The sequence below is a fragment of the Carassius carassius genome, chromosome 40 (assembly GCF_963082965.1).
Source record: "Carassius carassius chromosome 40, fCarCar2.1, whole genome shotgun sequence".
NCBI classification, from domain to species: Eukaryota; Metazoa; Chordata; class Actinopteri; order Cypriniformes; family Cyprinidae; genus Carassius; species Carassius carassius.
In genome coordinates, this window is record NC_081794.1 from 6051794 (window position 1) to 6076623 (window position 24830).

The 24830-nt window shown below is 36.5% G+C and overlaps 1 protein-coding gene across 1 annotated transcript in view; it reads left to right on the top strand.

Annotated features, from left to right (window-relative positions):
* Positions 1-24830, top strand: part of LOC132122026 (AT-rich interactive domain-containing protein 5B-like) — a 110077-nt gene that overhangs the window by 12067 nt on the left and 73180 nt on the right. The window contains exons 3-4 of the mRNA XM_059531860.1: positions 1166-1400; positions 21468-21698. Of these exons, the coding sequence (XP_059387843.1) occupies positions 1166-1400; positions 21468-21698 (466 nt within the window). The remainder of the gene's footprint in view (positions 1-1165; positions 1401-21467; positions 21699-24830) is intronic.

Below are 24830 nucleotides of genomic sequence, written 5' to 3' on the forward strand. Positions count from 1 at the left end.
GTGTCGCAGAGCAGGTATTCCCTCTGATCTATGCTCGCTGTTATTGGGTCACACTTGGGAAGCGTTGCCAAACAATGCGGGGAAGCATTCAGTGAACTTTCTCAGCGTGCTGAACAGTGCAGTGGAGTCCATGAGTGCATGATCCAGTGCTCTGCCAAATCCGAACGCATCTGTTCCCCAGATTCCCTTTATAACCGGGATCGTTCTGTTATCCCGTGCCAGGTCACAAGCAAAGCTCTTGCTTAACTTTTATAAACGAATAAAGCAAGCAAGACTGCTTGGCGAAGTCATTGTAATGCCTTAGTGATGCATTAAAATGGAATTGTACTCGAAATCACAACATTATGAATCACATCCTGAGCAAATACATATTAGAAGAAAAAATATGTCTTTTTGTCTTGTCTTAGGCTGTGTACATTGAACCCAGTTCCTATTTATTTTTCAAATCTGATCTTTAGGACTGTTCACACTCTTATATTGCAAATAATGTAATCAGATTAGTTTTGTGGAGTCAAATATTTGGTAATGGGGTCATTATGTTAGGGTCAAATTACCATTTTTATTGAAAATGAAAGCTGTTTTGGCTGCTTAATATTTTTTATAAAAAACAAAAGAACAGTATTTATTTTATAATTTTCATTATAATTTTTTTTTATAACATTGTAAATGTCTTTGCTGTCACTAATCTTAATACGTCCTTGAATAAAAGTATTTTTAAATTGGATTTAAATGTATTTTATTATATGTATTCACTTATTTATATACTTATTATATTTTTCATTTTTGAAAATGAATTTAAAATAATTTCATTATTTTAACTTTTAGATTTTTGTTATTTTTTTTTGATTTTATATAATTTAAATATTTGTTTTACTTATATTTTTCATTTTTGAAAATGTATTTAAATTTATTTTTATTTATAATTGAATTATATTTGAACTTGTTTTTTTATTTTTATTTTATTCTTTTATTTATTTATTTATTTAAATAAATATTACTTATTTTGGGATACCACACTGTCAAATTATCTGATATTTTAAGAGACCTACTAACCTTAGGGGACAATTGAGAAAATGGTGAATATCTTCATTAAATTTAAGAGTGTTTTGCCTGGTTTTGCCACTACACCTTTGCCCTTCCTCACTTTGCATACTCCTCTCGACAGGATGAAGTGATCGCTGTCTCTGAGAAAGTCATAGTGAAGTTGGAGGATCTGGTGAAATGGATGGTGGCGGACGTGTCGAGTTGGGACAAGGGTCTGCGGGCTGTACCCCTGAAACCCACCGTGCTGAAGGAGCTCGGCAAGAACGGCCAGAGAGAAGTGCTCCAGAAATACAGAGAGTCCACGCTCAACAGCGGCCTCAACTTCAAGGACATCCTCAAAGAGAAGGCTGAGCTCGGTATGCAGCATGATTTCTTATTTACACGAGTCATACAGTAAGACTGGATTATGATTGATGATTTGATTGCGGCAGTATTCTGTATGACAATCATTTCCTGTGTAAAGAACATGAGGAAAGACACCCGAAAGCGTTTAATTGCATAGATCTCAGTAAGTAACATTCGAGAAAATATGTCACGACTAACCTCCTGCAGCTCTTGATGATAACACGGCTTGAATGTTTCTCTTTATGAGCGTCAAACCTATTTTTTGCCGTGAGTAGAAACTTAAGTGATTTTACAAGACACAACAAGAAAGTGTTTGAGCATGACACTTGTTTAAACAGGCAGGGTGTCGCCGCAGCATTAATCTCCCTCTGCGCTTTTTCCTTCTTCGGTTGTTTGTGTCTCTCATTATCTGGGAACAATATGGTGTGTAAATGCTCATTAATGTGCAGACGGATCACACCCAGTGTGATTACGCTTCCTGTGTGATTGCTCAGTAAGGATCTGATTTATCAAAGCATTATATGTTTAGTTTTGTAGCCTCGGCAAAAAAAAAAACATTTACTTATACCTTTGTATCTTTTGCGTATTTTAAACCGAAATAATGGTGTGCGTGATAACGAAATGGGGTCAAACTCCATTTTGTGTTATGGTACAAGAAAGGCATATGTTTCTTTTATTAGCGGTTGACAGTTATCACATAAGTTGTTATATTTGTAACCTTTGTAATGCAAGAGTGCTTTACCGGTGTGTGTGTATAATGCAACCTTGTGTGCATTTACAACCTTCTAGATGGTTCATTTTGGCTGCTTTCCTGTTTTGCAAATATCTGCTGGCTTGGACTGGGTGATAACGAATACTTCCGATCAATTTGCTGCAATTCAAGATTAGGCACAACTGTGAATGTTACACATGTTAATGTGCTTTTAATTAAGTGTCTTTAGGAATTCTTAATTGTCTTGTTAGAATGAGAGTGTTAAGAAATGGCTAGAGATGCTTTGTTTTTTACATCAGTTTTCTTTTCACGTGAAGCAGGACATTTTGGTGGGACATGTTTAAGGACTAGGTCATATATATATATATATGTATGTGTGTGTGTGTATATGTGTGTGTGTGTATTGATAATATTTTTTGCCTAACATCTTCCAGTTTGAATATACTTGATTACAATGGGTGTTTGAAATAATTTCTGTAACTAAAAGTGCAAATGCATAAGTAGCCATAGATATAGCCTACAGATTATCATGTAAAGGCAGGAGAATATAAAGAAAATTGTTTTATCTATATCAGCTAGCCTAGGCAGTCAAAAAGGCCATCGGGGGATTTCAACGATTCTGCAGACTCAGGCAGAATCCGATTCCAGAATCCCAAAAAAATCCATATTCAGTGCATAGCATTTGAATCCGTTCTCACGCAGGTTAAAAGCCATTGAAAAGCTAAATATACATATCACCCCCATCAATTTGCAGGATATAATAATTATGCAGCACTAGTGGATGGATCTTTTTGCATTTGCCAGTTACTGGAATTTGCATACGGCTTTGTCTGGAAGCGTGGAGGCGAATGTGCTCTCAAGTGGCCTGATGTATGAGGTTCCTATGAGATAGAAGAATCAATAATGGATGCTTTGTCACTGTAGCTTATGTGCAGGCTACAGCTGCGAATGACAATCAATAGCTGCACAAAAAGATCTGTGATTTATTCGCTGTCAGTCCTGCAACCTTATTATTTCTTTGTGTATTGTGAGTGTGCACATTTTTGTAATGTTAATAAGTCGCTTTTTAATGACTCTATATGAGAATGTTTGTGTTGTCAGGATGCTAAATGGATTTACACAGAGTACCTCGAGATCCACTCTGTAAGCGAAATATTCTGTCATAGAACCATACTGGATTGGATTATTCGGAAGGGCAGTTCTATCAATATGAGACATGGTCTGTTTATTACAAATAAAGTATTTTCATTATTTACTCACTGTCATATTGTTTCAACCCCATATGATTTGCTTTTCTCCATGAAAAACAAAAAGCGATATTTTGAAGACCGTACCAGCTGATCTTTTCCATGAATAGGAACATGAGCTCTTAAGTTGTAAAAGAACACAAAAGCATCATAAAACTAGTCCATACAACTTGTGCACTATATTTGACCCTCATGCTGTTCCAAACCTGTATGAGCTTCTTGTTTTGAAGAATGTTGGTAACCAAACAGTTGACGGAAGCTATTGACTTCCATAGTATTTTTTTTTCTCCATACTATGAAAGTCAGTTGCTGTTTGGTTATCAACATTGTTCCAAATGTCATGTTTTGTGTTCAACAGAATAAAGAAACTCATATAGGTTTTGAACAACATTAAACTGTCGCTTTAAATCATAAGATAGATTTGTTTGAAAAACGGGCCAAGAAATGAAGTCATTATTCAATGATAATAACCACCAATGTTTTATGAATAGCTGTGACTGAATTATTGTGTTAAATCTGATCAGTCCAATCTGAACCGAATCAGTCCAATCTTTCAAAGCTTCATTCACTGCAGTTCAGTGGAAAAGAGCAAATAGTACATTCTTCGAAATTTCTCCTTTTGTGTTTCACAGAAGAACAAAGGTGAAACGGGTTTGGAAGGACCTGAAGGTGAGCAGATAATCACAGAATACCATTTTTGAGTGAACTGTACCTTTAACTGAAACATTTTTTTTTTTTTTATTGTCCACATTTGACCTTTGTACATCAGTTTATTATTGAAAAGTGTAATACATAATCATGAATTAAGGCATCACAGAGTAAACTCTTTGCTTTTAAATATGAGATCAGAGGTGGTTATGAAATTAATTTGGGCTGAGGAGAATGATTCACCATCATGTTTTGCTTTTAAATTTTTGACCTGGAGCGTTTTAACGTACCCTTTCTCAGGTTTAGAAGAAAGGCTGTCTGTAGGTGATATGAAAATTGTGTCTGTCACTTTTGAAACAGCACTGTAAAATAAAAAGGCATAATTGCTGCTGTATAAGAAGCTGACCGTTCACCTGCACAAATAGGGAGTGTATTAATAATTAAAACAGTTTTTTTTTCACCGTCTGGTATGTGGACGAAAGCCAGTAAAAGACTGCCAAGAAAACTGTGAGGAGATGTAAAAAAAAATAAAAAATGCAGTTTGTAATCAATTGAAACATTGTTTATCACCTATATTGCAATATATTTTGCCAACAGGGAAGAGCTTAGTGTCTAGAAAGCTGACATAAACTTTACGCTCTGATTTGTGAAGTCTGCAATAATTAGATTTTAAAAGGTCCTGCTTTCGATAGAGGGACTGCAATAATTTTAGCCATGTCTTGAGGGAACGAGAAGATGGCTATAAGGATTTTGCCATATTAGGCTTCTGTCAGAGTGCTCTGGGACGCTGCATAATAATAATGCAGATCTTTGAACTGCCCTTGAAAGTGCTGTAGATTTAATGATGTTCCGTTTTGGTTCCGCCCTCTCCAGCGAAATGCTTTTTGTGGCTTTCAAAAATATCACTTTTGCTGCAGAGTGTGCAAGGATCCGTTTTAATGGGAAAGAATTTTGGAGTAAGTTTGCAGAAGCACCCAATAAGTGGCTAACATCTTGTAATATATCAGTCTTGTAGCAAGTTCACATTTAGGTAGCCAAACAAGTGTCGAGTGACAGCAATTAGTTTTGAAGTCACCATCCACTTCACCAGTAACAAACTCCAGCAGATTTGCTTATGCTTTCTCATATTCAGCTGCCAAGTTAGTGTCTTAGATGGAGGAAAAAAAGGTTTAATGGATCTCTCTGAAGCTGAACTGAGGGGGAAAAAAAGGAAAAGGAAAAAAAAGTTGAAATTGACTTGATGCATTCTTAATCTCGTAATTAACATATCTCCCCTCTGGCCTTGTTACACAGTGTGATGAAGTTTGACTTTGGGATATATTGCTCAAATTAATTCTCATGATGCTAGCGATACCTCATCTAATTTCTGATTTTGGCTGCCGACATAAAAACCCATTCAGGTCACAGGAAGGATGGTGCTGGCTATTTGTATGTTTACTTGTCTGAAAGCCTGCACTTGTGTTACTGGGTTCAGTTTAGGTTCTCCGACTAATATGATATATATGATATATAAGAAGAGCGCTGAAGAGTCGTTGTCTTTGAACAATGGCTGGGTGTTATCAGATGCGCCGTGTGATCAGAACCCCACCCTGCTGTGCTATCTGTGTATGATATGGGACATAATGAGCATACGGTAACTCAACGCCGGATGGGGAATCTTTAAGATGATCGGGTGTTGATTTGCAGGGAGCGTGAGAAGTGGAAATTTGTCGTAATTTCAGTGGCGTTTGAGAGATCGTTTGTGCAGCACCTGGAGGGTGGTGATATAATCACAAATGACTTCTCTTTTATTGTGGATTTTATGTACCTGCACAATTATAGCCACTGTAAAATGAATATTAGAGCCTAACAACACCTGACAGAATGAATGAAAAGATTTGTTTATCTCTATTCCTGTCTGTCTGCCTGTCTGCCTGTCATATTGTCTGTCTGTCTGTCTGTCATTTTGTTTGATTATCCATTGTCTGTATTTGTCTTTCTCTGTCATTTCGTTTGATTATGTATAGTCTATCTGTAAGGTGGTTGTTTTGTTTGGTCTATCTATCTATCTATCTATCTATCTATCTATCTATCTATCTATCTATCTATCTATCTATCTATCTATCTGTCTGTCTGTCTGTCTGTCTGTCTGTCTGTCTGTCATTTTGTTTGATTATCCATTGTCTGTATTTGTCTTTTTGTCATTTCATTTGATTATGTATTGTCTATCTGTAAGTCGGTTGTTTTGTTTGGTCTATCTATCTGTCTGTCTGTCTGTGTGTCTGTCTGTGTATGTCTGTAATTTTGTTTGATTATCCATTGTTTGTATTTGTCTGTTTCTCTGTCATTTCGTTTGATTATGTATTGTTTGTCTTTTTGTCAGTATCTGTCTGTCTGTCTGTCTGTCTGTCATTGAGTTTGATTATTTAGTGTCTATCTGCAAGTCGGTTGTTTTTTTTGGTCTATATCCATCTATCTGTCCGTCTGTCTGTCTGTCTGTCTGTATTTGTCTGTTTCTCTGTCATTTCGTTTGATTACGTATTGTTTGTCTGTCTCTTTTTGTCAGTATCTGTCTGTCTGTCTGTCTGTCATTGAGTTTAATGTCTGTCTGTAAGTCGGTTGTTTTGTTTGGTCTATCGATCTGTCTGTCTGTCTATTCTGTCTGTATTTATTTTACTATAAATAACTGTTATATATATTTCTGACTATCCAGTTATTCCTATATCTCTCCATTAAATTCTTTCCTACTATCATGGAGTAGTAAAAGTGGCATTTTTATTATGTTCAGACTTTATTTGTATGTGTAGCCTTTCTGGGATCTCTGTTAGAGACGGCTTTCAGCTCGTTGCATGCTGGGGTTATTGGCTAGAATCTGTCTGCCTAAATGACATTCATGTCAAAAACATTAATGCTGCAGTTGATTTGTGACAAGAATCTATGCGACTTTCATTTTCATGTCCTGAAAAAGGCAATCCACATTGTGCTGACACTGGCAGGGAGAGCGAGGCTAATGTGAAGGAGAGTAAAACAGATGACACGTTAGCTTTCACAGCCAGGGTAATATATTCCAGGCTAAATACAAATGGTGTTGCAAACATGGAGATTCTGGGCATGAAACTGTGTCCTATATTTGAGACGCATATAACAAAATGCATTATTATGTATGTAGAGCATATTCCTGTGTACATTATTGTAGACAGAGCGCTGAAAAAAAAAGAAAAGAAACAGGTTTGTTTCAGCATTTGCTTTACATTTTCCAGAATTTAGATGTTATTTATAAAAAGACATCATCACCATCCTGCAAAAGCAAATGAAAAGGCGCTTAGATTTTTTTTTTTTAATAATGCTTATTACAGAAACTATGCCTGTGCTTCGCTCGCTTTATACTGATTAGGATTGTTCTGTTTGTTCTGCTCTCAATCCAGGCGATTATTTCATTTTTCGTTTTTTCTAACCGTCATGTTTTTCTTATTGGCAAGCCTGCTGGAAGTTTACAGGGCTTATTGTCCATTAGAGCCCTCTGATCTTCGTATATCGCTGTTCTCTGACTGAATCCAGGCACCAGAGCCGGCGTTTCCAAAACTGTGGAGTGGGAATTGAAATGGAAAAAGCCAGTTGGTTCCCTAATAATGGAACAGTCATTTTTTAAACACAAAACAGGGCAAGGAGCCATAATCATTACCTAAACATATATATTTTTTGTTACTTGGCCCCGTTTTTGTCATTTCCAAAAGGCAAGACTCCCTGAGCTGAAGTATGTGAGGTGAGATAGCATCCGTGCCAGCAGACAGTCCGACATTGTGTATGTCTCCCAGGCCTGACCTTTGAGGAAATGAATCATTTTATTGTCTGTCCATTACAGAGCCTGAAACAACAGTCGAGTTATTAACATTACCTCTCTTATAAGAGGAAAAATATAGTAAGAGTTGCTAACAACAGATGGAAAATAAGCCTTCATTTGTATTTGAGGAGCGTTGTTGCATTATATGTTCTAAAAACAGCTGCATTTGTTCCTGCGAAGGAAATTCAAATAAATGTTAATGCAGTGTGCTGATCTTTTCTGAAGTTCGTCACCCCCTCCGGGCAGCTATTGTGGAATCTTATATTTTAAAGCGAGGGGGCCGGCTGCGTTTGTCAGGAAACACAATGTGGCTTATTGTGGTGTCTGGTGCCAAGCCCCAGTCACTCACGATGACTAATCTGTTATTATCGTCAGCCAATCATTTCATGTCTAGTAAGCTTGGGGGGAGTTGCGAAATTCAAGAAGGCCTTCCTTAAATATTAAACATCTCAGACTTTGTGCGGTTTACATCTCTTAGGCTAATTAACGGCCTTTTTGCCTGCAGTGTCTGCTTGCCTTTAAGAGTGTTCATTCATTTGGCTTAGTCACATGGCTCTGAATATTGTGTGCATGAGGGGTTTAATTATTTGCTCATCAAATTTATTCCACTCTATGTAAAGGCTACTTTATCTACTTTATATTTCAAGGTTGAACACTTACTGGACTGAAGCAACATAGGTTTACTTGATTTATCCATACATCCATTTTTTGAAAAATGATGGTAAAGTATGATATATCCAATATGATACATCAGGTTTTTGAAGAATGTTTTTGTTGATCTCTTATGCAATGCAATATAATCATGAATAAGACATATTATTGGGTTATATAGAGTGACATTTAACTAACATTTATATTTTATGTTAGTAGTCTGTTGTACTGTTATTAAGATCTCACTGATTAAATTGTTTTATATAAATAGTAACATCTATACCAAATTGAAATGTTTTCTCGGTTTGTGTCTTGGAATAAAATTGAAGTGTTTTAATTTATTTCTTCATTTATTTATTTTTTTAACTCCTGTATTATACTATATGAGCCTGATCATGTTTCAAGTACAATGCTCTACAAAAAGCTCATGGCATGCTAAATTTTATTTGACTTTTTTATAATAAATATTTAGTCTAAAGTTGCAATAAACTCTTCCATTTTAAAGAATTAATCATTTCTTACCATTATTTTGTACTGCCTTTATATCCAGAAAATTATCCAGGTTGCATTATATACCCAACTACATTTAAAATAGTAGTTTTACAAAAAAAAAAAATTATGTCAGTAATTATACCCCCTTCATGTTCTTGTTTTTCTTCTGTGGAACACAAAAGGAGAACTTAAATTTGTCTCTGTTCCTCACGCAAAGCTGTCGTATGACTTCAGAACACTTGAAATATAATGTACAAATCATATAAGTGTCATTTATAGTGCTTTTGTCATTTTTGGGAAATTAACAGATACGGTTACTAATATATATTCTTTTGTGTTTCATGAAAAGACGTAATTGTATGCATCTGAAAAAAGGGTGCGTACATAATGACAGAATTTTGGGTGACCTATGCCTGTAAGTTGGTTTCTTTCTTTGCATTGTTAAATTTGACCTCAATGATGTTTTTTTTGTTAGAGGATGTGGTATTTCTCTCGGGGGGCTGCTCTCAAACCCCAGGTGATTTGCACAAGCTAGCAGAAATGGAAGACAGCAGCATGCATTTAAAGCAGAGCTGATATTTCAGTGGCTGGGAAACTCTCTTGGACTGATTTATCAAGTTCGCTGTTAGCCCTTTGAGACAGTAGAACAAAGATGCCCTTTACTGCTGATCTGAGATCAGTTGCTTGATACAGCCTCAGTGGGCAATCAGCAGCCACCTCTTACCCCCTGTGCCCCGGGGCAGTTGTCAGTTTGACCTTTAACCTCAGTGAGTGTCGGTGCTGCTTAATAACAGCCATTAGTGAACACTAGTGTTTCATTTCTTGTCATCTCACGTACCGTGGCTGATTGAGTTTAAGCATAATGACATGGCACCTTTCAGACATGTGGTGTCTAATATCCAGTGGGCTAAGCCCTTTTGACTCTTCAGAGTGAAAAACTCTGCTTCCTCTAGAATAGAGCTAGGCGATGTGGTAGAAATATGTAAACCAGTAGAGGTTTGGTATGGTGTAGTACGTTGCATTCTCAGCATTGCCACAAGGGGCACTGTTGCATTAACGTGAAATTGTTGACGTTTAAAACTAGCTAGCTGAATAATAACAGTGTTATTATTATTGACAACAGGGGTGTAATGATATATTTTTATGGATGAAGTCAACAATATGGTATAGTAATATAATGCATAAAAAAAGTGTTGAAACAGTGTTACTCACCAGTTCTAAAAAAAAAATTCTAAAACAATCAATGAATTAATGAAAAGTAAATTCTAACAATGCCTGAGAATGCGACATGGTTTAGTGCAATTATCAAATTCTGTAATTATATAAATATGCAATGTGATGTGCTGCGTGTTTCAAAGATAAAAAAAAAACTATAAATATTGGTATTGTAATTGCACTTTTGTTGTTGTTTTGTATTTCAAAATTATATTTTTAAATTATAATAATAATTATACTTATTCTAATATATTTTATGGTTATAACATAATTATTACAAAAATATTAAATACCGTACTGTTTAATACTATAGTGATAATGCTTTATCGATTTGTTTAATTTTTATCATTATAGATTTTATTATTATTTTTAAAAATGAAGGTCCAAATAAAAAGAGAGAATAAATTATAATAAATATGACCCACTAGTATCACAAAAGAGAACTTCAAAAAGAATGAGGTTTGTGTGCATTTCTTTCTTTCTTTTTTTCTTTTATTAATTTTTTTTGCTAATTTGCCCTAAACCCTTCCCCATTCCGCCATACTGGTCAGATGAAAGGATAGCTCCGCCCCAAGCTTATATCATTGGTTGAGTAATTGCTTTTATGTTCAGTTAGTTGCAACGGTCAAATAAATATTTCTTTGAGCAATATCTTGATTGCACCACTCAAGAAAAAATAACTATATAGTTAAATATTATTATCATGATATTAAAATAAGATTAATATTTTGGTCATATCGTATCATTTTAGATATCTCTTAAAAAAAAATCCTAGTTATAAATGCTACTGCCTATATCAGTGCAGTGTGCTTTTTTACGAATGTGTTTTTTCTTCCATAGCACAGAACCCCGCGGTTCAAGATGGACGGTGATCCTTTAATAAGCGTGCTCTTTGTGGCAGCTCCAAGAATTATGAATGATTAATTCTTTGGACAGTAATTGCAAAGGCCTTGTCTACCGCTGACTGCCGATGAAGAAATCCACACAATAGTGCATTGATAGCACACTATCTTCTTATCCTCTGTCATCTAATCCCTCTTTTGTGTCACACTCAAAATGCTTTTTAATTAGTTTCATTGGTTAATGCGCTTCTTTCCCTCTGTCTGTTGCTATTGTCATCATGTTGAGTCACATGAGTGCCGCCATTGTCTCCAGCGGGGCTCCCCAGAATACATTTGCCATTTCCCGTGAACAAACACAAGTTAATCGCTTTGACATACGTGTCTCTCATCGCCAGTGTTTGACTGCTTCATATTGATTTTTTTTTTTTAAATAAATAAATACAGGCAAAGATGTAGTATCGAGGAAGTTATTGTTCTTGCATGCATTCACTGATTAAAAACATTTGTGGATTAATCAGGAAGAGAAGTATATACATGATTTAATGAGTTAAGGTTTACATAAGAAAACAATACCAAATTAAATACTTTTTTGCTTTTACTATTTCATCAAAATGAGCTATGCTCGGCTGTTTTTCCTGGTTGCATCAAAGACTGGCAAAATGTTAATCCATCCCTGTCGTGTTTATGCATTTCAGAGATGAAAGCTCCTTTATTTCCATTGTTTTGGACTCGACTGGAGATAAATACTGGGGTGCCGCTCAAAGGGCCAGATCGGATTTTTTGTAGTCCTTACGAGAGATGTTTCATGATATCAAGTCTTGAACAATTCATGAGAATTTTGCAGTGCACGTACAATTCCCATGACTCACGTTCACAACTCTGTGAACCGCTCGTTCTGTCATTGTGCTGTATGTTGCTCACGAATATGCTTATGTTGCTTGAAAGATACATCTCTAGAAACTAATTGGGAAAAAGCGTAATATTGTGAAAAATTACATTTTTAAAATAGCTGTTTTCTATTTGAAATTAATTTAATACATTTAACTAATAAATTACATTTATTGAAATCAGTAGCCATTAATTCAATGTTCAGTGTCACATGATTATATATATTAAATAAATAAATAAATATATATATATATATATATATATATGTATATATTATGATTATATAATTAATTATATATATATATATATAAAAAGCATACTTTTTTTAATATGCAACATAATTTATTTGATGGAAACAAATCAAAACTTTAAACTAATTCAATTAGTTTGAATTAATTCAGTTCATCAAACACTTAAGGTAAGAAAGACTATTCAAATATTTTAGGAGGCATTGCAAAACAAGTCTAATTGCACAGTTTAGGAAACTATTTCAATCATTGCAACATCGACAGTGTTGCTTAATGTTATAGCGCTTGCAAAATAAGGACAAATATAGGGGGGATATTCTTTTATATTGCTAGATATCTATATTTCCTTTTTCTTGAGCACATAATGGCAAGTGATCTTTCTTTCCCTGAAACAATATCTGTGTCTCCTGTATGTAGCTGCACCTTATTATTCAGTTTTCTATATAGAGGCATCATTAGAATAATAGGCTCAATGTGTCTCTTCTCGTCTCTTCAGAAAGTGGAACATTTTGACATAACCAAATTTGTTCTAGCCTGTCATGTTTTACAAGAGCCTTTAAATGCAAAGTTTGCTGTGTTGTAATCAATAATACAGACAGTTATATTTGGAGCCAGTGTCACGCTGTCTGGTCTCTGTTTCCCTGAGTCTCCACTAGTGGTCTCACTTCCCCATAGGCACCTCACCGTAGGCACTACAATTCCCACAAAGCCTTGTCCCCTCTTCACAGTAATTGCACTCCTGTCAATTGCACTCAGGTGTCTTCACTTGATAGTCATTACCCTGCCTATATTACTGGTCTATTCCTGTTTGTTTTCATGGAGTCCTTTCTTTCCGTCACCCAGTTTCCTCGTCTTCTCGTTCCTGTTCCCGTTCCTGTTCCTTTCCTGTGTGTTTATTTGTTGGAAGTATTTATGGTTTTGACCCCTGCTTGTTGATTTCTCTTTTGATTACCCATTAAAACCCATACTGCGATTCGATCTCTCGTCTCCTGTGTTTCACTGGGTCTCCGATCGTAACAGAAGGACTCCATCATGTCGAGATCCAGCGGTGTGGGACTTCATTCCCGTTCCCCAGCCAGTATGGTTAACTATTAGGGTATGGGATATAATGAGGCGGCCCTTGAGGACATTTTCAACACCGGTCTGGATGAACCGGTACCTCGCATAGAAATGGATCAGTTGGACACATTTGGTTTCTGGGAATTTGTGTGCTACTTGCAGCATCGCCTTCTGTGGGATGCTCTAGCCACTCCTGTCTCTCCCGGTGGGATGGCCGATTCTGAACAAACAGGTGGAACAAACAGGAGGTCTGCAAACAGGAGGACCGCCAGCCCAGCACCACTGCACAGTATGGTCGCCAGCCCAGCGCCACAGCACAAGGTGGTCGCCAGCCCAGTGCCACTGCACAAATTGGCCGCCGGCCCAGCGCCACTGCACAAGATGGCCGCCAGCCCAGCACCACTGCACAAGATGGCCACCAGCCCAGCGCCACAGCACAAGGTGGTCGCCAGCCCATCGCCACGGTGCAAGATAGCCGCCAGCCCAGCGCCACAGCACAAGGTGGTCGTGAGACCAGCATCACGGCGCAAGATGGCCGCCAGCCCAGTGCCACTGCCCAAGATGGCCGCCAGCCCAGTGCCACTGCCCAAGATGGCCGCCGGCCCAGCGCCACTGCCCAAGATGGCCGCCGGCACAGCGCCACTGCCCCAGACGGCTGCCGGCACAGCGCCACTGCCCAAGATGACAGCCACAGTTAACCCTCCAGAGTCGAGTCAGGTTCCCGTTGACCCTCCAGAGTCGAGTCAGGTTCCCATTGACCCTCCAGAGACGAGTCAGGTTCCCGTTGACACTCCGGAGTCAGGGCTAATCACCGTTGACACTCCAGAGTCAAGTCAAGTCACCGGTGATCTTCATGGGCAAAGTCAAGTCACCGGTGATCTTCATGGGCAAAGTCAAGTCACCGGTGTTCTTCATGGGCAAAGGCAAGTCACCATTGATATTCACGGGCAAGGGCAAGTTACCAATTATCTTCATGGGCAAAGTTCAGTCACCAGTGTTCTTCATGAGCAGAGTCAAGTCACCAATGATCTTCATGGGCAAAGTCCAGTCACCAGTGATCTTCATGCTCAAAGGCATGTCACCATTGATCTTCATGAACAAATGCAAGTCACTATTGATCTTCATGAGCAGAGTCATGTCACCAATGATCTTCATGAGCAGAGTCAAGTCACCAATGATGTTCAGGAGCAGAGTCAAGTCAGCATTGATCTTCCTGAATCCAGTCTAAACACCACGGAATTACCAGAGTCTCTCCACGTCTCTGTGGAACTACCAGAGCCTCCCCACGTCTCTGCTGAACTACCAGAGCCTCTCTACGCCTCTGCTGAACTCCCAGAGACTCTCCTCGTCTCTGTGGAACTTCCAGAGCCTCGTCACGTCTCATCCAAACTCTCTGAGCGCTCGACTGATCCTGTCGTGGCCACAGAGGCCAACCTTAACTTGTTCATGTTCTCTGTTTCAGACTTGCCTAACCAGAATTGCTCTCCTGTGTCATCGATCCCACTGTGGTGGTCTTCTGCGCCGCCCGGGTGGCCCTCTGCCTCGACCGCATGGATGTGGTGGTCTTCTGCGCCGCCTTGGTGGGCTTCTGTCTCGACCGCACGGATATGGTGGTACAATTCCTTCAAAGCCTTGTCCCTTCTTCACAGTAATTGCACTCCTGTTAATTGCACTCAGGTGTCTTCACTTGATAGTCATTACCCTGCCTATATTACTGGTCTTTTCCTGTTTGTTTTCATGGAGTCCTTTCTTTCCGTCACCCAGTTTCCTCGTCTTCCGAGTTCCTGTTCCCGTTCCTGTTCCTTTCCTGTTTGTTTATTTGTTGGATGGATTTATGGTTTTGACCCCTGCTTGTTGATTTCTCTTTGGATTACCCATTAAATCCCATACTGCGATTGGATCTCTCGTCTCCTGCGTTTCACTGAGTCTCTGATCGTAACAGCCAGTCCCTCTGTAGGAATATTAGTACTTTGCTTGTTGCTAGGGAGCAACACAAATTGTGCTGGAACTGTAGCGGACGAATGCTCACTGCTATAAAATATCGGCATGTGCCATAAATCATCAACAAACGGTTTGGACAACAGGGGATATCCTGGAAAAATGTGCTCAGGGTAATTTCAGCTCGGACAAGCTGGAATCAAATAAAGAGTACTATAATAGAATTACGGGTAGAGTTGTGCCACGTCGTGCCGCCCACATCTGTATCCCAAGTAAATCACAATATATTGGGTTTAATTATCGAGTGATTTCTGTGGCACGCGAACAGCAATCATACAAACTCGCCAAAGAAACCTTTTCAGTAATTGAGTGCAGGAGCAGTGTGTTTTTCCAAGCGCCTACTCCTCTCAGTTTGATGAAAATATCATACTGTTCTGATACTGACAAAGAGGTCTGGGTTTGATTCTTCAAGAATGACGGTAAATGTGATGCATGTCCTTTTTTTGCTATTAAAACTGTGCTATTAAAACATTGCTCATCTGTTTGTATGAGCATCATAGCAACACAGCAACAATGCTTCAGCCAATCGCATGAGTTTAAAGTGGGGCTATTTGTTTTATTGACCAATGGCAGAGGAGTAAAGTGTCTTTATGGCCTTAATCTACAAGCCTTGGTTTCAATGACTTTTATTCTTGTCTGTATCTAAACAGCAGCAATATGAGATGTTAAATACAAACAGATTGCTTTTCAAAGTAAAATAATTACAATGTGATTTTTTTTTTTTTTGGTTTCTGCAGCCCTTCTTTTGTCTTTTCACCTCCAGATATTTCTTGACATTGTTATTCTGTATTTACAACATGGAGATCGATATTGCTCGGGTAGTGTATGTTGTAATCTGTTCAGGCTCTCACATCGGGCATATTGAAGCATCAGAACCAATTTAATAACCCAACAGGGTGCGCAGAATCTCAGCAGCCCGCAACATTAATAGATGGATGTTATTTGACTCATTAGAGGTCGCGGCTGTGAATAATAATTAGGGAAAGAATGATTATGCTGAACCCAGCTCTAATAAGACATGCATTTAAAATTTCTCTACAATCTCTGCACACACACACACACACACACACACACACATACACACACAGGAAATTGATTTGTGGGTTTATGACTGAAGTGCAATTTTGTTAACTATTATTGACAGGGAGTCTTGCATTAAAACAGTTGCCGTGGCGATGACACACATTTTCCTTCATTATTGTGTTCTGTGGTGCAGGGAGCAATAATAATAACACACGCCAATAACTTTAGCATCAACGCACGCTTATTTTAATACAGTAACCAAGACAACTAACAAGCAGCTGCTGTCAGGATTCCAGGAATTGTTCTTTTTTTTTCTTTCACCTTCTGTCTCTGTCCTCATGCTTGAATTGATATTTGAACCTGCATATTTTAAAGAGACAGGTAGCTATTACAGCGTGTTTGTTGAAGCTGGCTCATTGACAGGGAGAATATGTTGGGTAAGGGATGTTTTGGAGGGAGGAGATGTACAGGAATGTATCTCTAGGCCTGTGTTTGACTTTCTGGGAATTCACCGGCACATTTGGGGAAAGTTTTGAATCTTATGTGTAATGCATATTAACAGCGATTGTTTTATTGAGGCTTAGTCAGTGTACCATGCGTGTGGTTTTAATATTGTTGAGGTTCTATATTACAGGATTAATATTTTGAATCAGTTTTTATTTGTTTAGTTTTTTTTCCATTTTTATTTTAGTTAAATGAGTATGTGTTTTTTAAATAAATGTCTATATAGTTAATTAATTTTTATTTCAGGTTTAGTTATTTTAGTACAAGTTGAACTAAATTAAAATGAGGAATGATATTTTGTAATATTTTTATTTTTATTTCAGTGAGTAGTCTGTATATGCCTTTTATTTCTTTTTTTTAATTGTTTTAATTTCAGTTTTACTTTTAGCTAACTATTTAAATAAAATAAATAAATATACATAATTAAATAAAACGTAATGTTTTTTTATATTTTGTATAAAATCTTATAAAAATTAAACAAAGAAATTAAATAAAATGCAATAAAATATATATTAAAAAAACACTAAAACACAATCCAATGAAGTCCAAAATTCAAAATACAGGTAAAACACCTGTAAAAAAAATAATCATAATAATAATTATATAAAAGACCTGTAAAAATGAATATATTACAGTACATTGTGCCCTACTTTTATAAAAGTTTATTTATTTTTTTTCTTTTTTCTTTTTTTTTCTTTTGAGAGTGTGGTCTGCAGCAGTATTATTTTTGTAATATTATAATGATATGGTTTTTGTAAAAGCTTTAAATGAGATTTTATTTTTATGTTTTGTATTTATTTTAATTTGAAGAATGTAGAAATATTGTTTTTGGTTTGTTTGTAAATTGTATTATTTTAGTTATTTTAGTACTTAAAAAGAAAATTGAAAAGTTTTCTTGTCAGCTAGCTGAAGTTTTTATATATAAAGTATATATTTTCTTTCATTTCTGTTAATGTTCGTTTTATTTCAGGTAATAAAACATGTTTTCATGGTTTACTTTAGTTAACAATAATAACCCCGGTCTACAGGAGATGTTTGGCTGATGACAAACAGTGTTCTACTGAGAGCTCAGGTTTCTTTCTGTTATAATCATAGTTGTGTTTTTGTGTCATAATCTTGGGTTATGGCATTATTTGCAATTGTTGATTGGCAGATAAGCTCACGGAAGACCTGCTGAGAAGTAATTTGGATAAATTGCCCTGTAAACTCCCATCATAAGTTCAGGCAAGTTCACGGCAAGAGCGAACTTTAAACAAACATTATGAGATGTCATAATCTTTACATGTCGTAAAAGTACGCTGCCGGTTGTTTGTTTTTTTTTTGTTTTTTTTTTTTTTTTAAATTATGTACCTTGGGCTGTAATTAGTGTTTTATACGGCTCTCTCAATCTGTCTCCTTGAGCTTTTTGTTCTGTCTTGTATCTTGACATTTTGTTCTTTTTTAAAATAAAGAAAAAGTCAAGAGCCTGAATTTCATTCCATCTCTTCAAAAAAATGGATTTATTCATTTTGATTGATGTCACAGATCCTCAAACTAAGTTTTATAGAACAAAAAAGTCATGAATTATTAAAACTCAGAGGTGTTTTACCACATACGTCCATGTTTTATGTTTAATTGGTCCTCTTTGGCAGTGGCAAGCGGTGGAGAGGTGTTATGTAAATATATTCCCACAGAGGCCCATTTGACATTTGTGGAGTCCTTGAGCAGTATACTGGGAGCAAACTGACATAGGGAAAACGTCCATTCCTTCTGATCTGATGAGACATGCTAGGATTACTCATGCAGATTTCAGTCTGTTGATTTTGCAACCAATCGGTGCCCTACCTGTGTGCGTTTTCCCCCTTCCTCATCACAAAGGCTTCTTGTTGAAGTGTGTTACTGGAAAATTGCATAATGCGATTTTCAGTGCTCTCTAATCATGTGGTCCTAGCCAATTAAATAGCTAAACATAAGAAATCCTTTCTTTAGAAAAGGTTAGATGTTATTAACAGCGTGGCTGTAGAGCTGGTTCCTGACCTCTTCTGCAGCCCAAAGCCAAATCTAATCAAGAAAATGTACATTGGATCCCTGCGTGATTAGCATGGCACAGTGCGGCCCTTAAAAGATGGATGAGAGCAACCTTTGCTAGTGCTAATTGCAAGCAAAAGAGGGGAATACTCTTGAAACGGTTAACAAATTAAGTCCATTTGTTTTTCTTTTCAGCAGATTGTTAATGAAAAAAGGGCGCTTAACCTGCGGAAAATGTTATCCATGCAGCTCAGGAGGTCAAATTTAATAACAAATTAATTTTTTTTATAAAATAAAAGTCTGTTATGAAAATCGGGAATGTCTAAATACAGTTTAAAACTCTGATTTGTGCAGTTGTTAGTTTTAGATGTAGAAAAACAGCACTTTAAAAAGAAATGCTATTTAAAAGATGACAAACATTATAAAAACAAATGTACACATCATTGTTCAAATGTTTATATATATATACATTTGAACAATGATGTGTACATTTGTTTTTATAATGTTTGTCATCTTTTAAATAGCATTTCTTTTTAAAGAATAAAAAAAATATAAAAATATTAAGCAGCACAACAGTTTTCACCACTGATCGTAATAAGAAATATTTCTTAAGCATTAAATCAGCATATTAGAATGATTTTTGCAGGATCATGTGATATTGTAATAATGTTTTTATTAATGAGTCGTATTTCAAAAACCTAACTTTTCAACGATAGTGTTTATATTATGTATGTATGCGTATTTATTCAAATATGGTTAGCACTAACATTTATGTTAAAAGGGGGAAAACTGAATTGAATTGTAATAATAACAATAATTCATTAAATTAATATAGCACTTTTCTAGGCACTCAAAGTGCTTTACATTGTGATTTTAATAATGTATGTTAATGTGTCTTTATTAAAATGTAGCCTATTTTTTTAACTTGTATCTGGAGGCATGCTTTTTAAAATAGATGAGAAAGAATACAAAGAATGAGAAGACGTGCTCCACTAAAAAGGAACATAATACATGTAATGAACGTCCAATAAAAGGATAAACAGTATAAATCAAAATATTTTATGTTCTCTTCTCTACAGCCATCAAATTGAGACTACATTCATAAGTGGATAAGTGTGTTTTGTGGTGGGATCTGAGCTTGTGACCAGTGGCAGTTGGCGCAGGAAACCCGTTTGAAAACAATCATTATTTTTGCAGTTCCATTTGGTGATGTTGGTGGTGCAGAAATGACATGTAAAAAATGCGTTTATGGCTCTCAGCAGCAGAATGTTTGCAGTCGTTGTGTGCGAATAAAGCTAGATCTCTCCAAGGACACCATCGTTTGAGGTTTGCAACTCGCATGTCATATTACGAGAGCTTGTTTTCCGAGATGTCAGGTTTTTGAGGTCGAGAGATGCGATGATACTTTGATTCAGCCGAGAGTTCTTTCGAGTTCTGATGGGAAGACTAACGGATGAATGCTATTGCTCAGATCTCTGATCTCTTTAAGAACTGAGTGACGTGGCTTCCTGCCCAGAATCTTTTATATTGCCAATCCTAACAGAGAGCTGTCATGTTAAACCAGCAGCTCAGGCTGTAGTAAAACATAATAGCCCACAAATCTATATCCGAACCCCTGGGAGCAGCTCTCCTCCATTATAGAATAAGATTAGCTATATGAAGTCACAGTGCTTCGATTTGGGTTGAATTATCATTACTGCGAAGCTATAGGATTCATCAATGGTCTTTGTGCTGTATGCCATTGTGTAGCATTCTGACTCATTGAATGATGTAATACATTGTCTTTGATATAAACAAGTTGGATCGAGTTGATGTCATGAAATGATGGTATGAGAGTGCAGTTACCACCATTTTTATTTCATGGAAAGAATAATGTCGGAATCAATGGTGTAAATAAATAATAGTTTACACCTGTAAAGACACAGGCTCACCGTCTTGACATTTACTGTTCTGCTTGAATTTGTTCTAAGTGCACTGGAAATATTGTAACTCAGAAATTGCTAGTAAATTTCACAACTGATTAAAAAGAAATGGCAAGTAACACATTCAATTAAGCATTGAAATGTTAAATAAGACTAGAATAGCATATATATATATATATATATATATATATATATATATATATATATATATATATATATATATATAATAGATTTTTTTCAATAATGTTTTATTTACAACTTCATTTATAACTTCACAGCTTTTATGTACGACTTTGTGTGTAAATTTTAGTGAAAAGAATCCGTTTATCATTAGAAAAAAGCGAGATAAGTAGTGAAACATTTAATATTTGACAAATGCTTTATGATATAAATGTTAATTGTCCGGTAATGCAAACTCAAATATGGCCGTTTTGTATTTAAAATGTAATATCATTTATGTGATTTATATAGTTCCTTACTGAATGTGACGAGGCAAGAAACGTTTTGCGTTTTCAACATATTAGGTGTACAAATAAAAGTGCATGTGTCGAATATTATTTCAAGTATTATTAGCAAATGGTTGAAAATTTTTACATTCCAACTAGAATTAGACATAGAATTCCCATCACCATTCTATTTCTTTATGTTTTGTGGTTATGGCCTTGAAATTTGCTAGCAAGAATTGCTTCAGAGTAAATCCTACACCTTTTTTTTTTCTGTTAAACATTATTTCGAGTTGCTTTTTGTGTGCCAGAAATAAGTGTTCTCTTTTAAAAAATGGATTGTACTTTCTTGTGTTTAGGTGAGGATGTGGAGGAGAAGAAAGTCCTGGTACTGAGTTACCCTCAATACTGTCGGTACCGCTCCATCATCGCGCGGCTTCGTGAGCGGCCCACCTCCTTCCTGACGGACCATGTGGTGCTGGCCCTGGGGGGAATTGCCTCCCTCACCAACAACACCCAGATCCTCTACTGCAGGGACACTTTTGAGCACCCCACACTGCTGGACAACGAGAGCGTGTGTGATGAATTCGGTAAGTAGATTTTAAAGAAAGTGTACAGTGTGAAACAACTATGAATTCACTTCATGTTTTTGTGCGTTGTTTCATTCTTTCAGGTAGAGATTGACCAATATTGCATTTTTATGACTGATAGCGATATAGATTGTATTTTTATATTTATTGTTTGATAACCAGCATGCAGAAGTCATTTGTAATTAATATCTGCTTCACTATAGAAAAATATGAATAATTATTATTCTGATTACTGTTACGGTTTTAATCATTATATTTATGACGAATTGCAGATTTGTTTCCATTTTTGTCAAATATTAACTGACTGAAAATTAAAAGTTGTGATTTTCTAGGCCGATATGGCTAGGAACTATACTGATATTATGATAACAATGATATTTTTGAGTGAGATGTTAACAGTCTAATCAGATTCAATGATCTATGCTAAGCTAAGCTAAAAGTGCTTCTGCCAGACCCAGAGATCAGCTGAATGGATTAGAAAATGGTAAAACTCAACTCAACAATTTTCGAAAATAGTGATATGTTTCTTTAAATTGTGCTATTTAGACCTGATAATAAAAAAGCAATAGCCGAAGTTGAAAAGTGTGGAAATCTGTAAATATACATTGGTCAAAATGATCAGTTTAATGGTAACATGAGATTTGTTGCTACCACAATAATGCAAAAATGTATATTTAGCATTACAACACTACCAATAGGGTTGGGTATCATTTGAATTTCATCAATTCCAATTCCGATTTCGATTCTGCTTATCAACTCTGATTCTTATCGATTGCCATTTTCAAATCCAATGTGGGTTAAAAAATGAAGTCAAACATTTAGATAACAAATATTTATTTTATGTGTCTTTTTGCAAAACATTTAATTGCTGCTGAATACCATGAGTAAAAATCAGCCGGCTACATAAACACTGGACTCGATTAAGAGTTGTTTGTGTGCTGAATAGAGGTGCATGATTCTGGATTCTCTAAACAGAGACTTTTTTAAATAGAGATTGTAGTTCTCTCACAATTCTGAAGACCAAATATTAGACAACTAAACAAAATCTCATGGAATTTAAGAATGGAATGATTTAGTGATTTGTTTCATTAGTGGATGAATCAGTGTTTTTGAATGAATCTCTTGAATGAATGAGTCAAAGACAAATACATTTTTAACAGCCACTTTTCGCCCAGCTAAAAATAAAAGATGTGCACACAGGAATTGATAGGTGGAATTGAAATTTCACAAGTATTCGATTCCTGACCTTAAGTATACCGTAAGTATTCTCGAATTGGTATTGATTTTCGATTCCCAACCCTAACTACATTCTTGCAATGCTTTGACCAAACATTTGCATACAAGTGTAAATTATGTTTCTGACCTTACCGTTTAGAGGCTGCTTTAGAGGCTACTGTTTACTGCTTATTTATTCATATGAAGATGCATTGTATTGGCATAATTGAGTGAAGAAAGAAATAATGAATGGAGGAATAATGGCTTATGATTCAGTAATTGAGTCTGTGGTCCATATCAAGACCCTCGTCTTCATTACCTGACTGACGATGGGTTGCTGTATGAGAGCAGGCAGCTTTCTCTGTTGGCCTACAAACAGGAAAGAGTGACTGTGAGCTGGTGATTGAAACAGACACTCGTGGCTTTTAGCCTGTCAAGTTGAGAGTCGAGAGCTTGTTGTATGATAGAGTAGAACTCTCAGATGAACTGAAAGCCTGGTCTGAGTCCGTCACAGTCCGTCTGCTTGTGTCAGTAACTTATTTTTTCAGAAGGGCTGCTATGATATCAAAAGCAGTGATTTGTCCCACTTTTTGCTGATGGTTAGAAAACCTCAACTGTGAATGTAATTACTGGCTGTAAATGGCGGTCTTTCTCCAATCTGTTTACATCCACTCAAAAATGAAAATTCTGTCATAATTTACTTTCCCTCATGCCATTTTAAACGTATATGAGTTTAGTTTCTTTGTTTTTCCATACTATGGAAGTCAATGGCTAACGTCAACGGTTTGGTTACCAACATTCTTCAGAATATCTTGTTTTGTGTTCTACAGAACAAAGAAACTTAGAGCAACTTGATGTTAATGAGTGTAAATCCATTTATAGCAGTGTACATTTCCGAAAGAAAATGCTATTTTTTATTTTCTGCAGTCTGCACTGATTTCTTTTGTGGATAAATCTGTTGAGATTGTATTTAAATGTATTAAAATATGTGAAATGGAGCTATACTGAGAGTTTGTGTTTGAAAACCATATTCAAACAACAGTGGGTTTGCGTGCAGTTCACTTTTCCATACATGCTGCCAGTTGAAAAAGAGAGGCTTCAGTTTACGTGCATGACTTCCTGTTGGAAAAATGCTGGGTTACTGAATGCTGTTTTGTAAAGGATGATGAAGCTGTTTACATAATAGCAGTTGACAAGATGGTTGAACAAACTGACAGTGAGTAATACAATTGAGTAAATGGCTCCAAATGACTTTAATGGATGTCCTTAGGTTTCTCTGATTGCTCAAAAAACATGCTCTTGTCTGTGAAAGTTTAACATGAGGGGTTCTGCTCGAATTGGACGGCCTGCAGGGATTTGAATACCCAGATTAAAATGTCTTTGTTCTCGCCAGGGCTTTAAACAACCACAGCACACTCTATTGAAATCCAAAGAAGTCGTTATGTTAAACTTCGTAGGGTGTGTTATTTATTAAGGCTTTAGTTCAACATATGATGTCATTGTTCATGTAAAGGCTCTCATACACTAGATTTGTTATAGAGGGGTAGATCTGATGTTGGCCGAGAAAATCTGAAAGAGAGTGGGGGGGGAAAGACTTCTAGTGCTTTTTATGCTCGAAGTGACGGCTACTTGGCGGAAAATGTTCTGCGTTTAGTCTTGTCATTAAGTTTTTGAAGCGAATAACAGTGCTTCCAAGGGCTTGGCGATGAAGAGGGGAGTTCTACAGAATTGAGAGTGGTCCAGTGCGTTATAGAAGAAAGATGAAAATGGAAAGCATCGCTATTTAAGGAAAAATACAGCTGGAATGGTGCAGATGTGATATTGAATATTTTTAGTCATTTGTTCCTCTGTTAATGGAAATAACTGCAGGGTTTGGCTCGCTTGCATGCCTCTCTGGTCACATGTTAGGAGACAACA